Raw genomic sequence first — 17,557 nt, 5'->3', positions numbered from 1 at the left:
GATATGTTGCAGGTTAGAAAAAAAGACTGTTAAGACGAGCGACATTTATGCACTTTCGAAGATGGCTGAAGCTGATGTGGAATTTTCTGTTGAAGTCTATCGCGTTTTCTAATATCACCTGACCAAATTGATTTGCATCTTCCAAAGAATATGACACATGAACTCGCAGATCTGTCTGTCAAGCAAAGTAAAACTAACTTTTTATCTCATGTAGTTTGTTTACATTTTTCCATCATTCAGGGCTATGTCACATGTGTCATTGGTTGGTCTATCCAGTTGTGTCCGGAGGCATTTTGGAGGTTGCTGACTAATGAGCATTTTCAATTTAGTCTCAAGGGCCTTTAAAGTATATACAGCCTGAAGGTCTATCCTTAGACCCTCGAGAAACACAGTAGAGCTCACATCTTCCTGGGGTTGGCATTCCTACCTTCTCGATTGAGTTTGGAGATGTAATCACCCCATTTGTCAGACTTTATAAATACACTTTGCAGCATTCCACCTCTGTGTGTGTGTGTGTGTGTATCTGTGCAAACACACTTGTTTGTCTGTGCAACTAAGAACTTTAAAATAGAGAACTACTAATGCTACATCTTTAGAGGGCCTGTCTACAGCTCCAGATGTTAGCAGTAGGTATGAAACGGCATCAGTAGTTGTTGGCGTTATAGGATTATCTGTCCTGTGAGTAGTGTGCCTCTACCTTCATTTTTGTTCATGGAGAGTATTTTAGTCAGTTTTTGCAGTGTGGTGTCCTGGAATCTAAGTTCTGCTTCATGTTTGTGTTGGAATGTGTGTGTTTCGATGTGTATCTCTGCATGGGAGTGTGTTTTTCCTGTGGGCCATCCAATGGGCACAAAGCGGGCAGTGTGTGCCCCCTCGGGTGCTGAAATGTACACTTCGGACAACAGGCGGCTTCAGTCCTCAATAGGAGCTGCCCTTCTTATTGTACCTCATGCACAATGAGCTTTTCTCTCTCCCTCTGTCTTTCTTTCTGTGTCCTTCTCTCTTTATAACCATATACAGACAGTGTTACTGATGAGAGACTGGAGGAATCGGATTTTGATTGGTTGTTTAGACCCTGATGTCTCTGTCACTACTCGTCTGTATGTAGTTGTCTCGCATTGCGTTACCATCAGCAGAGACTTTAGAATTCATTTGAAACCTGTTTTTTTACAACTTTGCGAGATCAGTCGGGCTTAGTCATGCAGGGGATGAACACAAGTCATTGCAGAAGGGGAACTGTCAGTCCTGGGACTCCCCGCTGAGTGTGCATGCTTAAATATTTGTGAGTGTGTGTGTGTGCGTGAGAGAAATAAGACAGAGGTTTTGTAAGGGGTTTATGGGTGTTCCCCATCGTCCTTCTGCTCACATGATCACCCAAGACCACATGACTCTCACATGACTTCCCCACGGTAATCGAGGAAGTACCTTACAATACACCCTTTTTTTGAGGGAAAGAGTTTGGGCAGAAAGTGTTAGTGCTCACTTATCTCCTTCCCTGTGCCCTCTTTTAAACATGAGAATACACTTAAAACCTAAATGAGAATACATATACAAGCTTAGATGGCCTGGAGATGTGCTTTGTTTTGTTTCAGTTTGCTCTACAGGGCCTAATGCAATACTCAGCAAAGTCAAATCACACAAATAGGTTTGCTAATTAAGATGAACATTACATTCTGTATCTATGTTGCTTTATTCTTGACTTGTGGATTTTTTAGCATGTTTAAAGATTTTACATCAAGACAAAACCCTCCATTGAAATTTGAAAACAGCTTCCTGTGATGTGTGAATGAGACCATGTGAATGGTTGGAAAGATTATTAGTTTGCTATTTTTTCTTTATTAGGTATTATCTCATATAACTTTACAATGATTCACTGTATTTTATATTGGCAGGGTTTTTAATTCTCAAAAAGAAAATACACATTAGAAGCGGCGAACTCTTTTGACGCCTTGAGATTAAAAGTCTTATGGTTTGTTTATCGTATAGATAGGCGAGTACTTGCATCCTTTAAAGAGCAAGATTTATTCTAGAGCCATTTATTTGAGGACTCAGACAGACATGAAGGAGACACTGTAGCAAATGCTAAGATATTAACACTGTATATATAGTTAAATAGGGTTAGGGGTCTGACAACATGTCTCTGAACAACTTGTAAAGACGACTGGGTGCCTTTTGATTCAGTTGTAAAATAGAGTGCATGTGAGTGGAAAACTGGTCATGCAACAAGACAATGTTTGCAGCCATACCTGTTGGTAGAGTGGCACCAGTGGAAAGGCCAAGGTCTTTGAGCAGACACCTCTCTGTCGAAAATGAAAGGACCAGGATGTATTTAGCATAGCTTGAGTTGACATAGTACTGTTATAGTTGGCTTAATCCAAGGTTATCTACAGTATTTAACTGGCCGTTATTTTTAATTAAGGAAGTGGATGTCAACGGGTAGTTACTGTTCAGAATATGATCTGGATTGCGATTTCAAAGATAATAATATCAACATTGTTTTTGACCATCATTTGAATAGAGGAGTCATTGCTATTACAGGTCTGATCTTCATTTACCTTCAGCAAACAAACAGCTTCAGGATTAACTACATCCTGTAACATTAAGGGAACTTGGTGTTATAAGGCTTATGAGTCATAGGAAGGAGCCAACATTTTAAGAATCTTGTAAATGAATATTTAATTGCAAAATCAAAGACAAGTTTCATCAGCATAAATGGAAGAAAACACTGTCCTTTTGAATTATCAACAGGAAACACTTAAAGCAATGTGACCTTCAATATGCAAGGTAGCTACTAGCAATGTGAAGTAGAACAATTGTCCATCTTAAAGGTAGGGTAGGTAATTCACTTCAGAAACACTTTTTATTATATTCCATGGAATGCTCTTAACATCCCGATAGCAATGAATATCTTAAGTGCTTTGACAAAAAATACATAAAAAAATGTCATCTGTGGAAGCCGTAATACTGTAAAAAGCACGACCAATCATTTTAGCCGGCCCGGCTAAAATAACTGGATGGCCTACCTGCCTGTCAGCCTTCCATCTGTGCACAAACTTATCTCGTGCCCTCATTGGTCATGTGCGCGTTCGTGTGTGTTGGAGGAGGGGCTCTGTAAGGAAGTGGCAGATTTTCTCCGGCTGTGCATTTTCTAATTCTAGCGCACTCGAGCTGGTTTCTCCAAAATGACCTACCCTACCTTTAATGTTCAACCACTTTATATAAATGACAACATTTGCTTTATAAATGTTTATTCACATACACTTGATTGTTTGCAGAAAGCTCAATGGTTTGGTTATTTAAAAGCTCCCTCAAACTTGAATCCATATCAAAATCTGATGTCTATAATAATAATAAACATTTGAGACCTTTTAGTTTTCACTTTTCCTTTCTTCTGGGCCCAACTCTCACTGTCCTCTCACTTCCTTTGTCCTCCACAGCTTCATCTACCTCTCGGGCTGGACTGCGGTGCCTTGACGTCGGCTCGCCCTCCCCTGCCCCCTCGCCCCCCAGCCATGGCCTCACGTATTGGCATGCGGATGCAGGTACAACGCCACCATCCAATATGCAAGCCTTTTAATAGCTATGGATATCAATGTCTTTCTGGAGTGTTGTATGATCGAGTGGCCCCTGGAGACAAAGGTATTCTGGTCAATGTCAGAGCTTTGTCGACATGCCATTTAATTGAAGGACATCTACACGCACTAACCACTGATACACTTGGCCGTGCTTCGCATCCGTTGCATATATTAGCACATGTATCATACATACTTTCCATTAAGGCCGGTTAAATAGATGGAATAGAATGGGAGTCACCAGTTGTTGCATCCTATCAGCTCTTTGTGTCCACTCATGTGTCACAATGCTTTAATGATTATTTCTGTGTTATGTGTCTGTTTATGTGTGTGTGTTGTTTGTGTGTCCAGCTGATGCGAGACCAGCTGCAGCAAGAGGAGCAGCGGGAGAGGCAGCAGATACAGCAGATACAGCAGCAGCATCAGCAGCAGCAGCAGAATGCAGCAATGCAATACATGCAGCAGTGCATGGCTGTGCCTCCTGCACCCACACCAGCCATCAACGCCCCGCAGCATCACCAAAGCATGCAGGTCCCTGTGGAGGTTCTTAAGGTCAGTAGGGCTGAAAAACAATTATCAACATGAATGTATTTATTGATTTTACTTGTACTGATTTATTATCAAATAAGTCTAAGTTGCTTGTTTGACTTTGTTTGTCAAAAATAAAATATATTTAATTTACATTGATATGATAACAGATTCAAAAAACAATTCCTTACTATTTGAGAAAATGGAACAAGTAAATGTTGGTTATTTTATGACTTTAATGCATCCGTTTCATTCTTGTAAACTTGATATCTTAGCCTGGAGGAATTTATTTTAATTTGGCACAAACGTCCACTTGGTATCAGTGATGAACTGATTAGATTCACGTGGTCAGAGATTAAACGTCAGAGTCACTGTGACATCATAAAACAAGTTTTAGTCCACAGGTCCAAAATGAATATGTTATTCAAATTCAAAGATTCAAAGGTTTTATTGTCATATGCACAAAGCTACAGTGTAGAAATGGCAATGAATTCTTCTGACCTGAGCTCCTCCAACAATGCAACATATATAATAAAATACAAAAATACAAAATAAAAAGTAATGCAAAAAGTCTATATATCATTATTATGACAATTCACAACAATGAATAGGATCCAATTAAGTTGTTTTCGACAGACATGGATGGTAAAAAATAGATTTAAATGTTTACATATACTAATCACTTAATTGAATGACTCTTTTAGTTTGTGAATGAAGTCTATGCTTTTGATCATGACTAAATTATAATCTGAAAGTTGAACATTATTTATGAGAAGGAATTTTGTAGAAGTATTTGAGAGGAAAATAAACTTAAATAAAATGTTCTGATTTGATAAAGTGTTTATTGAACGCAGAATACTTTCTCTCCACCGTCTTTTACGACTAGTATTAGACCACCGTGTGATCATAACATAATTAGTGTAGTAAGACCTCCGGTCAAAATGCCAGCAAACTACAAAGACAAAGCCCTAAACAGATCTCATTGAGAGGATTGGCGGAAGAGAGTAAAGATGTTGGTTAAGGGGGGTTACAAATGGCCAGGGGGCTGTGGTACTTCCATTAATCCACTCACATGTTGCTGAGCAGCAGACAGGGCAGCAGTGTGCAGCCGAGGTGCTCAGGACTTCACTGGGCGTTGTGGCCTCCACACAGCAGCAGCAGCAGGGGAAAACAGGGACAGATTTGAAAAAAAAGGCAGAGAAAGAAAAATGCGGTGGAGCAGCAAGCAGGTAGGGAGACAGAGGGGGGAGAAGGACGGGCCGATAAGACACGTTTGACATGTTTAGTGATAGGACAGACAGGAGGATGTAGATAGTCTGACAGAGACTGATAAAGCTGAAGTGACATTTTGCCCGATTCCAAAGATGCTTGTGTGGTTCCTTATCTTTGACGATGTGTGTTTGTGTGTATATTGGATTGCACAATACTCCATAATGTGCGTGTGTGTTTGTGTGACTTTATGGTATTTTGAGCTGTAAACCGGTAACTGTATGGGGCAATTTGCTGTATCGACAGTTTACTCTGTGCATGCGCGTGTCGAATGGTGTTTATGAAATCTCAGTGTTTAGAGTTGTCAGTGACTTTCCTTTCATGTTGCTGATAAGGCTCTCACAGAGCCGTCAGAGCTCCTGTGTTTGTTTGGATTTCCTCTGTGCTGACAGCATTCAGCCAAAAAGGTTGAATAGCTACGGCTGAATAGTTGTTCCTCTGTCTCACGAGACCCAGAGCCGCTTAAAGTTGACAACCAATCACGTGTGTTCATCAAGTATGTCAAGATTTGCTGTAAAAAAAAAAACATACACAAAGTAGCTCCAAGGTGGAAAAAACATGAATTTACGGCAATGTTTCTGGGTCATTTGATATAATCCTGCTGTTGGTTATAAAGCAGAGGGGGTTTGGAGAGCTGAGTCTTTTTCTGTAGTAATGGAGAGCAGGCCTGCTTTCTACTGAGCTTTACTCTTTGATGTGAAGGAATGAGGCCAGCCCTTTGCTTTATGTAGCCACACCAGAGGATTTAGTGGCTTTACTCCTGCAGGCTTTACTACTGACTTAATGCTCCTATGTGCCATCACATTGTTATGGGACAGGGATAATGAGGTGTACATCTGAAGCATATACTCAATGTTTTACCTTTTTAAATGTGATTGTTAAACCATGCTGAGCTTATATCACTCGCAAAACATTTGTGTTTTAATTCAAATCTAATTCTGGTGATGGGTATTACGCAAGTGCCATCACTGCCTGCTTTGTTGTCGTTTGGCCCTGGTATGTTACAAAATAGTCCAAAATAGGAGGTATTTTACAAGTGCAGATTTAGCTAGCTAACTACAAATTCTGTAGTATTTGTATATAAAGGGTTTTCAGTTAGTTTAAGAGAAAAAGCAGTTTTCAACCCTTGTGTTTATATTTGGTTTAGAGATCATGCCTCTAAACATTGCTAAATGACCACTTTATATCATGCATAGACAATGTTTTTGCCTATAATTCAGTCAAAAAGGAAACCTTAACAGGATCAACAAAGAATTGGACCAATGTGCAAAATGAATAATGGGTTGAGATTTGATCACATTCTTTAACTGCCTACTCTTAATACAGGTTCAGACCCATCTGGAGAACCCTACGGATTACCACATCCGTCAGTCTCGGAGGCAACAGGTGAAAGAATACCTCTCCACCACCTATGCCACCAAACAGGTACGTCTCTGGATGCCTTTCCTGTGCACTGTTCATCTCATTTGATCCACTGTTCCTGAGTTTTTGTTTTGTTTGTCCAACAATCCACTCAGTGTTGCACTAAGCCACTCTAAGTCATTAACAGTATCACCCTCTCCTTCTCTCTCTCTCTCTCTCTCTCTCTCTGTAGATGGTCCACGCAGTTGTGGGGCCAGTGCAGCCCTCTCCTCCCACAAACATGGGTCCTACAGGTGGCTCAGCGTCCGCCCCCCCACCCCTATGCTCCCCACACATGCGCACAGAGCAGCTCATGTCAGGGAACAGCGCCCCAAACAGCCCCATGGCCATGCTCAACATCGGCTCCAGCCACGAGACAGAGGTAGGCGTCCTCAAGTGGCAATGAACATTAAACATGTTGTAAAGTAGGGTTTACAGCAGCCCAGATTGAACAAATATCCTTGAAATCTGACTTAATTACAGTCTTGTATACCTTATGAGGATTGAATATTGCCCCCAAAGTGACATTATCTCCACCTTTTATGAAAGCATCGTAATGATTTCTTTGCTCTTTGTTAGGCAGGAGCAGCGTTAGCAAATGCATTGGTGTTAATGTGTCATGCGTACAGTTGGTGTGTGGGTGAATGAGTTGGTTAACTGGCAATAACTGAGACTGGCTATCATTGGAATTTAAATGCTCCATTATGGCCCAGCAACAGTAATTACAGCTTAACAAGTGACAGCAGAATGTAGGGCCCTTTGAACCTGGCAGACTTTGACCCACCCTCCTCCTCCTCCTCCTCAAACTCTTGACCCTCTTGCTTCTTTGAGTGTCTCTGGGAAAAAAATACTCTTGCTAGTTAGCCTTCATGACAAAGAAGTTATCTTTAAAGTCTTCTCTTGAGGGAGGCATGCACCTGCTGGTGAGTTCTCCTGCAGGCCTACATCGAGCAGGTTTCAGGTGCTCTGATAACCAAACAAGCATGCACGATATTTGCTAAACATGAAGATGAGATGTAGACATAGTTGCAGTGTTTGTCTTAAAGTTAAGCAAGACGGGTCATTAAGCTTATCAAAACCACAAAAGTGACACCCAGTTTGATTTTTCCAGATGGATGAGGTCATTGATGACATCATCAGCATGCAGTCCAATTACGATGATATTCAGGCCTACATTGACCCAATCCAGATGCCAAACACAGTGAGTACAACCAACCAACCAACCAACAACGTGTGTGTTTACAGTAATCCTCTATTTTTATACGACTTGTGTATTTTCGCAACTAACTGACCCCATGTTGTTGGCAGTTTTAACTTATTTGAACCGGAGATCTAAGAATAGAAGATATAATTTGCTGTACAGATAAAAAAATCTTTAAAGGCAAAGGTAATTGTGAGTTATATTACGTAAATATGAGTGATTTGACTTGACATGGGTACCCTAATGGCAACTTTATAAAGTTATTATTATTATTTATTGTTGTTATTATTAAGTCAAATATTTCTAGAATAGTGTTCCAATAGCATGTTTTATTGTCCATATACAAAAAAGCTTTTTCACTGAACTCTTGATTGGAGCCCCTGACCTTATTCTGGGTCATTAATTAAATATAAAAAATATTTAGGTATAATCAACAGCTAATTTTACAACATTTAAAAAAAAACGATTTAGTTACATACAAATTATCTAAATTAGACCTTTTGCTTTGCAATTTTTTGTAGGATAATGACATTTAGGAAGGAATAAGGAATACATTTACAATGCAGCATACTGTAAGCCTATTTGTGCTGGCCAAATGGGTCATACACCTTTTAATGTTTCACCCTTAAAAAATGCAGAACTAGAATCCTCTAATGTTGTACAGTATTCACGGGGTAGGAAGTCCTCTGAAACCCTGGCCCACTATACTTCGGGCCCAGTCTGCTCTGAGAGAGTTATAGGGTTGGAAATGCAGAGTCATCAGTATTGCTGTTCCTGCATCTGTACCATCTTTCTCTGTCTCTGTCACTGCTTTCCTTTTGTGGTTATTTTTCTTTCTTGCTGTTATTGGTATGGTGTTGGTGCAGTTGCAACTTGTGTTAAACCTCAACAAGTCTTAATGAATCTGCTTTGAACCTGCTTTTTTGAGTTGTCAGTTGTTTCTGTATTTCCTCATATGTCTTCATGCACCACACAAACATACATACACATTATACACATTTGAAGTGTATAATTGACTTAAGCACTAAACATTCCATCCTTAAACCTTGCTGAACATAGTTAGAAACCAAAGAGAGGACATGTCAGACGAGGACTGTACAGTGCTTTGTGTCTGAGGGAACAAACTCAGAAAATTAACAATTAAACTGCCAGCAGTTAGAGTTCAACTTGTTTACAAGATATTTGGAGAAAGAGAGAGAGAGAGAGAGAGGGAGGTGGAGAAGGAGAGGGGGAGGAAAAGAAGGGAGGAGGGAGAGGGGGATGAGGGCAATTTGTGCAAGGGGAAAACAGGCTGAAAGTCCAGTTAGGGGAAAGTTCACTCTTGTTTGGTGGGGAGCGGAGGTAGAAGAAAGACAGGATCGGTGCTGCTGAGGTCAGTCTGCCAGGACAGGGGCGGCAGAGCCAGAGAGAGCTGTGAGTGCTACTGCTGCCTGAGAGAGAAGAAGAAGAAGAAGAAGAAGAAACGCCTAGTGAGGGAAGGTGTAGAGGATGAAGGAGATGAATAAAACGTATGCCATTGTGGAAGTTTTTGAAGAACAGATTCAGCTGGTAAGACACAGAAGCGCAGTTGTATGTCAGTCTGTTTAACATGAATTTGGTGCGTTTCGAGTTTATCTTTCCCTCTGAGAGAACCACAGGATGCAGTGAGGGCTCTAACTCTCAGCCTCGGGTCCCTGATTATAAAATGAGACACAGCAAGGGAGTAGGGTGGGTGAGGTTTCAGATTTTGTTTTTGGTGCTCGTGATGGGTGTTTCTGCAAGACAAAAATCTGAACTCTTGCACGTTCAATTTAATATTAAGCGCCATGTTGGGGTTAACCGTGTAATTAGGGTATACATATTAGCAGGTTCAACTAATGCAGGCTCAGCTCACTGTGTGGTCGTCTATCTAACTCCCTGCTTCACAACTATGTGTGTGTGTCTGTGAATGTGTGAGAGAGAGGGAAACCCGCACAGCCTCCTGTAGTTTTATCTTATAAATTATGTTCTCTGTGTTTGATGAGTTATTATTAGTAATTATTTGAATTGGCTCTGCATGCTTATGTATGTGTTTTTTGTTTTTGTAACATCACACTGATTGATTAGATTAGGCGATTGATCAACCCTGAGGAGGATCAGTGTGTAAAGTCAGAGAGCAACTCGAAACTCAGATCAATATGTTGGTAGTGCTGCCTTTTCACAGCATAATCACTGCTCTTGTGTAAAGTGTTTTTGTGTTAAAATACTGGAGACAAAGCTCAGAGCCTTGTTCCCAATTGACAGACCAGTGAGCAAAACTCACCTGCTAATCCTGATGGGGATTAAAGCGGCAAAATCCATGGAATTCTTGGAATCTCAAAGTTTAGTAAAAGCCGGGAACACCACTGAATACCAGGCACAAGTGAGCAGTTCAACTCCTAAGTGTGTGTGAGTGTGTATGGGTGGTTAAACTGAGCCATACTGAGTCTCAGTCACGCTTGCTTGTTCAATTGAGTTAGATGGTCTCTTATTGTGAGAGTGAGGCTGCCAGGAACATGGGAGGTCAGGGCAGAAGCATGGAGGATGCTGGGAATACATGTGTTTTCTCTATAAAGCACAAGACATTGGGGTGTTCAAATCGGACTATTGACTTGATGCACTGTTTAGGTTAAGTAGGAAGCAGTTAATATGTCAGGGTTTTCCCAACTGTATTATATCATTTAAAATTATGAAAATCAACAAGACAAATGAAGATGTCGTTTTCATATCGAAACAGCTTAACATACAATTACACTTAGCAAATGTTTAAGAAACCCATTTCCTCCTCACGAGTGAAGATTTATACTTGATTAGATTTGTAATGAAGCATATCATTTACATACAGAAGTGAGCCAGTGGAGGTGTGTGTGTTTGTACGTGAATTTGTTTGATCTCACATCTCACACGGTAGCCAGCAGATAACGTATCTTCTTCTTCAAGTTCTTTATCTCCCAGCCCTCATTAGCAGTGTTCACATTTGCCCTCACTTCAGGGAGTAGAACACGATTTGTAACGAGGTATAAAAAGTCCTTCGCACTCAAACTATATGGAACAATTAAAAGGAAATCACGTCTTTTTAGGAGACCATGCAAAACAAAATCTCAGCTTTTATGCAACGTCTAAAGTTCAAGAGTTAGGAGACCACGACAAGTGTGAGTTCAGGAGCTGCTTGAGGCGAAGGAGAATCAAGCCATAAAGAGAGATAAGGTAGATGGGATGATAGTCAATCATTGCTGTGTGTTTGGCAGGCTGCTCTGAGGTGTGATATTATTGCATTATCTCCTGCTATCTGTTATTTACATCGCCCTAAACGTTAACACTAACTTTATAAGGATACTTACAAGGTGTAAGGAGCTGTAAATACTGTAGGTGGTCTTTTTAGAGCCACATTTTGATTTAGTACTGAACTTTGATTAGGTTCAACATTCATTCCCCATGGAGGTTTTTCGGTTTAGTTTATTGGTTTGTTTGTCTCCAGGATACCCTATTGCCCTATTTTCATGAAACTTGGTCAACGGTAAAGCATGGACCATAGAGGAACCCATTTAACTTTGGAGCATATACATCAATTATTTTTCACTTTTGTCAACACTGCAAAAACGTTCAGTGCCCTTCTAGTTTTATGGAATCTGACATTGTGTTAAATTGTGGACTTTGGAACAGGCAAATATGTCTTAAAGTGATCATCATAAAAACCTTTTATTGATTCAAGTGTTTTTACGGTTTTCCTTTTGAGTCGAGCAGAACTAAAACGTAAGTCATTTATCAACTGAGTGCTTTTGAGGAATTTTCATTCACAACTACTCTGTTCTTGGACACCAAAGCATGTCTTTTCACTCTACTGGCTCCTTCATTCTGCACAGCTCTCATAATGCAGGGATTTAAAAAAGATACTATGTAGACTGTTGGTTTTCACAATGTGTATAATTGTTGTTAATGTGTAATTGTGTATTATGTGTGTCCTCCCCAGCTCCCCCTGTCTAGCAGCCACCTGGATGTGTATACAGGGCCGGGAATGAAGGGTCCAGCCATTGCTATGACCAGCAACTCCTGTCCTGCCAACCTCGCCGTCAAACGAGAACTGACAGGTGCGAAAGGCAAAGTTATACATAAACTTTCTAAACTAATAATATTAGTAGAAGATTATATAGAAGACTGATCACTGATAAATTCTGATCACAGAATCCCGTGCGATGGCCAAGGAGAGACAGAAGAAAGACAACCACAATCTGAGTAAGTGTTTCCGTAGCATGCTCTATACCCAAATCTAAAATGTTGTACCTGCTGTTTTCTTATTGACAAAACTGCACATGCCCTAAGAAACACACACACACACACACACACACGCATACGCACACACACACACACACACACACACACACACACACACACACGCAACCGTCATTTTCTCTCTTGCAAAAACAGTTTTATAAAGCCTCTCACTGATTTAGCTGACATAGCGGGTGGATGGTTAACCTAGTAATTTCTGCTGTCCTGGCACTTAAGTGTAATTACCTGTGACCCTGTTTGTGTGCCTAAACAATTGTCCCTTTTTAGTCCTTTATCTTATATACCCATAATGCATTGATCTATTATTTTCTCATCAACACTACAATACCAACCCTAATTTGTTGATTTGAGACAAGCTTAAGTATCAAATCTTGTCAAAAACAGTTTCTATCCCTGGGCCGTCAGGCTGCTTAACCACCACACATAATGCAATAACCATAACCATTCTCACACATACACACACTTTTAATGCACTTTATATACTATTTTTATATCAATATTTTTAACTATTTATTCCACTGTATGATTGTTTATGTTGTCTGTCTGTCCTATTGCTGTGTTTTTTAGTGTTCTGTATGTGTTTGTATTTTTTGCACACCGGGACAGAGTTGCACTCTGAATCTTGTTATACTCTGTGTACAATGACAATAAAAGGCTTTGACTTAACTTAACTTTAACTTAATTTAACTTAACTTTAACTTAACTAATTCATGTATTTGTTGATTTGAGACACGCTTAAGTATCAAATCTTGTAGTGTCATAGGTTAAAACAGCTTTGAACAAGTTCTACTTTTGTCGTGTTTTTGATTTCTCTGTACTATTATCTACATCATGTATTTACATTTCTCTCTTTCTTTTTCTTTGATAGTTGAAAGGAGAAGGAGATTCAACATCAATGATCGTATCAAAGAGCTGGGCACAATGATCCCCAAAACCAATGACCTGTGAGTTGCTTTTATAATGCTGTATTTTCAGTGTGGATAAAATGTCTTGAATGAAATCTGTTACTGCCTGATACTTATCTATGGAAATGGCCTGTGTATACTCTACTGTGTGCATAGTGACGTGCGCTGGAATAAAGGCACGATACTGCGGGCGTCTGTCGAGTACATCAAACGCATGCAGAAGGACGCACACAGGTCCAGAGAGGTGGAGAACAACTTCAAAAGGATGGAGATGGCCAACAAACAAATGATGCTACGCATTCAGGTAACACAACCACAAACACATGCAAAGAAACACAATCACAGCACATACGTTGATACTGATGATATTGCCCTCCGCCCGCTGTCTGCAGGAGTTGGAGATGCAGGCTCGTTTACATGGCCTGCCCAACAACTCTCCATCAGCCCTGAACCCCACCGACCTGATGTCTTCTTATATAAAACAAGAGACCAGCCCCGTGGAGAACCTCGCTCACACAATGGCACAAGCCCACCACCAGCCCCAGCACATGCCCCAGAACCAGGGTCACCCCCAGGCCCAGCAGCACCACTTCCTCCCACAGAACCACCTCCACCCCCAGGGCCAGGTTCAGCAGCAGCAGCAGCAGCAGCAGCAGCAGCAGCAGCAGCCCAGGCAGCTGCCCCCGCTCCCCCATCACCTGCAGCAGCCTCAGCCACCCATCCAGTACCCGGCCGTAGGCAGCTCCCAGCCCTTTGACTTTACCCAGTCGCTGGACTTGTGTGATGTGATACCCGGCTTCTCAGACAGCATGTCGGGGCTGGGCGACCTGGGCGGGTTGGACGTCCAGGGCAGGAGAGGCGAGCTGGGCTTCCTGATGATGGACGAGCCCTTGTCCCCTATGGGAGGAGACCCACTGCTCTCCGCAATGTCCCCGGAAGAGTCGGTCGACTCCAGCCGCAGATCCAGCTTCAGCATAGAGGATGGAGACATACTGTAGACACATACTTACACACACACAAACTCACACAAACATGCTAAAGTTTTAGAAAAATGTAAATCAGCATCAAAAGTGACACATTTACAGCACGTATGACAGAAAGGAATCAGCCACCATTCAAGACATTATTCACCCGGCACAAACTATACACTTCACACAATTTGAACATGATCCATGACACATGGATGTGGTACAATTATTTCCCCTTAACGGCACGAGCAAAAGAAGGCACACAGCCCTCACTCATTTGAAGAAAACAATCTGTATCCTGTAAACGTTTGCGCACACACACCAGTGCTTGTGAGCTTGAATCGTTGCCCAACAGAGCGTTTACAACACTGCCAGGTCAGGAGTTAAATTGCACACTTGACCTTGTTTCTGTAAAGATGGCTCTGAATCATAATTAAACAGGGGATACAACCAGCAGTTAATTAGATTGAAGTTAGCAGATACAAGGACAACTGAGCGCATTGTCTCACTTGATAGAGGACAAGTTTTTTTCTCCTTACATCGACCTCTTTTAGGAACCATAAATGATTGAATGAGCGATAGTGAATAAAATGGAAATAGCTTTAAGGTCCTGCATGCATAATTTATCTGAAGGGGGTAGTCAAGTTATTTTGTTCCCTTCCTCAATCTGTTATTCCAGTGTTGGCTTCAGCCTGTAGCACCAGCTGTTTGACAAAGATCTGTGTTAGCCTGCTAAGCTAAATTGTATACCTCCAATGACCACATTGGGAAACATTATAAAACTCAAAGAAGAAGGTATATAATCCAGCTTTTTTTGAGCAAAGCCCCTTTAATTTATTGCATCTACCCCGCCTCCAGCTGTAGTTGTTGTCTTCTCACTAACACACACTGCTGTCTCCCAGTTATACACCTTTAGCCTTGACACTGTCATGACTTTTACTGTGCAGAGAGTAGGAAAAAAAAGTGGATGCTCATGCAGCATGTCGTCCAAAACAGTCAGGTGTCGAAATACTCAGGTACTGTAACACAATACACAAGCCGGATCAGATTTAAGCAGAAGCAGATTTTAACCTGAATGGTGTCCAGCTCATAACTCCTATCAATGTGCCTTTTCATTTTTGCAGCTGCTGCTCTTCAAGGAGATGTTTTTATAAGTTGGGGATCACGGCCAGGGTTTAGATTTAATATTAACTTTAATGTTGCCTGTAAATGCTTTAGAGTTTGCTACTGTAGCATCCATACCTCGGTCGGTGCCGGAGATAAACGTTTCCTCTTTTTTCTCACTAATTGACTCTGAAGGGCCCAGCTTGCATGAGAAGCCCGGGTGAATGAAATATAAAGTGACAGGGTTTAATACTGAAAAGAGAAAGAGATAGTTTGTCTCGGCTGACTGCAGAAGGAGTGTTATCTTCACTGTTAAAACACAGCATCAGCACACACTTGCATGCATCCACGTTCTCACACGGTTCACAAACGTGCAGGTGCTCACCTAGTACACAAACATGCGTTATCATGCTCACATACAATACACACAGTGCAGCCTGGAGGCTGTTTCAAATCAGCATGTGAACAAGTCTCCTGTGCTTCAGTCTCTCCCCGACGAGAGGAGTGAAGCTGCCAGCTGCAGAGGTAAAGCTCAGGTCTGCTGCTCAAACTGCCACCTAAAGGGAAGTGTAATCCCACTGGCTAGCTATCACAGTGATGGTGGGGAGGCTGAGGTGGACCTGAGTTGTATCTCTGTGTTGGTGGACCTGGGGCTTGGCTTTGATTTGATATAGCTTATGATCAGTACTGATAAGGTAGAAACGGTAGAGAAAGACTTTTTAATTAAAATAAGTGTTTGTTTTCTTTATTATAGTTTGTTGTTTATTTTATCTACGAAAGCACTGGAAACGATATTACTGTTTTGACTTTGTACATGGAAGAATTGTGGAATAAGATTTATTTCAGATGTATGCCACTAAGCCACTTAAATGTATTTACTTGTATTTGTTGTTTTAGTTTTATTTCAATTTTTATTCCAAACTACCCTTTCTTCTCAGAGCCATTTTCAGTAAGCTCACTGTAAAGGCACACACAGGAGTGGTTTGTAAACTTCCATATTTCAACTGACTTTAGAGAGATTAAGAGATTATGTACATTTACGATGTCATTTTTATATAATTTGGTTTTTATTTTTCTCTCTATTTTAACTTTGAATTTTGGAGCCAACTTGATTATTTGGTTTGATTGAATTCAAATTTGCTCATTTTTTGAATGTAAGATTCACCAGTGGTTCTGGTCAGACCGAAGCAGGTCGGCGGTTTCGCCATGCCTCCTTCTTGCCTGGCTTTGGTTTCCATGGAGACTGGATGACTACTGACTTCATATAAACTCTGAGCCGAGGAGTCGTGGTTGCCATGGCGTGGCATCACCGACCCTGCATTGGTCTCTGCCTGTCTGCCAGAGTCGTGCCTTTTCCCCATCAGCCACAGTTTGACAGTTGTTGTACTGTCACCCAGACAACACTCCAAAGAGCTGCTCAGGCCTCCTCTACTCTTCCACTAGAGGGCGCTGCAGAGCAAAAATACACAGGGAAAAGTGGTTCTGATTTTACTGAGAATATAAAATGTTTTACCAGAATCCATTCACTGGCTTTTGGCGTTTTTTTTATTGACGTGACTTGAGAATTGTGCGTATGTGTTTGTTTGCGTGGGTGTGTGTGTGTGTGTGGCCTTATATTAAATGGGAGTGCAAAACAATATCTCCTTCCAATCAAAATGATGTGCATTTGGTCTTGTTATTAGGATTATATGATGCTTGACATTCACTGTGCAGGACGATGTACGTACAGAGTTTGAAACAAGTTTTGCAATCATTGCATGAGAGTTACACAAGTGTGATGTGGGAATTTAGAGGCTTCAGTGCACAAACACTGGTGAAGGGGACTTTAGGGATGAAGACCTCTATTTCCTGCCATTAATCTTTAAAATTAAGAATATCTACATATTTATTCATTTCTACATTTTTCAACGTAGAAATCTGGATTTTATTTTTAGAATAATTTCTTTTAGTTTATGGATGTTTTTCTATTTTTTGGGGGGTGAACCATCTCAGGCACAACAAATTATTCCATTCAGAATATTTTAGCCTGAACATTTTTTAATTCTAGGTTTACAACTTGTTAAAGAAAGTGAAAGTCTCTTTTGAATGAATGCAAACCAATATATCCTCCTAAAGTAATGGGGGAAGGACTGCGATTATACAACGAAATGTGGTGAAGAATTGCAAATGCATTTAAATAAATTGCATCTGCCCCTTCAGCGTTTAGATATGTAGTTAAAGATTAATTATGAGCTGTCAATTAGTCAAATTTCAGAAAGTGAATATAAGTGACCAATCTTTTGAGGATAAATTGTTTAAGTTAGTGTTTGTGCCCCTCGTCTT

General features: G+C 40.8%; 1 protein-coding gene across 2 annotated transcripts in view; it reads left to right on the top strand.

The window, feature by feature from the left end:
* Positions 1-16,891, top strand: part of tfeb (transcription factor EB) — a 32,404-nt gene extending 15,513 nt beyond the window's left edge. The window contains exons 3-12 of one of the 2 annotated variants that reach the window (XM_034134907.1): positions 3,438-3,542; positions 3,924-4,124; positions 6,696-6,794; positions 6,964-7,152; positions 7,882-7,971; positions 11,939-12,056; positions 12,151-12,201; positions 13,127-13,202; positions 13,320-13,467; positions 13,556-16,891. In XM_034134907.1, the coding sequence (XP_033990798.1) occupies positions 3,513-3,542; positions 3,924-4,124; positions 6,696-6,794; positions 6,964-7,152; positions 7,882-7,971; positions 11,939-12,056; positions 12,151-12,201; positions 13,127-13,202; positions 13,320-13,467; positions 13,556-14,161 (1,608 nt within the window). In that variant the 5' untranslated portion in view covers positions 3,438-3,512 and the 3' untranslated portion in view covers positions 14,162-16,891. Of the gene's footprint in view, positions 1-3,437; positions 3,543-3,923; positions 4,125-6,695; positions 6,795-6,963; positions 7,153-7,881; positions 7,972-11,938; positions 12,057-12,150; positions 12,202-13,126; positions 13,203-13,310; positions 13,468-13,555 lie in introns of both variants that reach the window. The other variant, XM_034134906.1, reaches the window with a different exon arrangement.
* Positions 16,892-17,557: the final 666 nt, after the last annotated feature.

The sequence above is a fragment of the Trematomus bernacchii genome, unplaced genomic scaffold (assembly GCF_902827165.1).
Source record: "Trematomus bernacchii unplaced genomic scaffold, fTreBer1.1, whole genome shotgun sequence".
Taxonomy (NCBI): domain Eukaryota; kingdom Metazoa; phylum Chordata; class Actinopteri; order Perciformes; family Nototheniidae; genus Trematomus; species Trematomus bernacchii.
The sequence above is the reverse complement of the archived record's forward strand: the minus strand, read 5'-3'. Positions and strand labels throughout refer to the sequence as shown.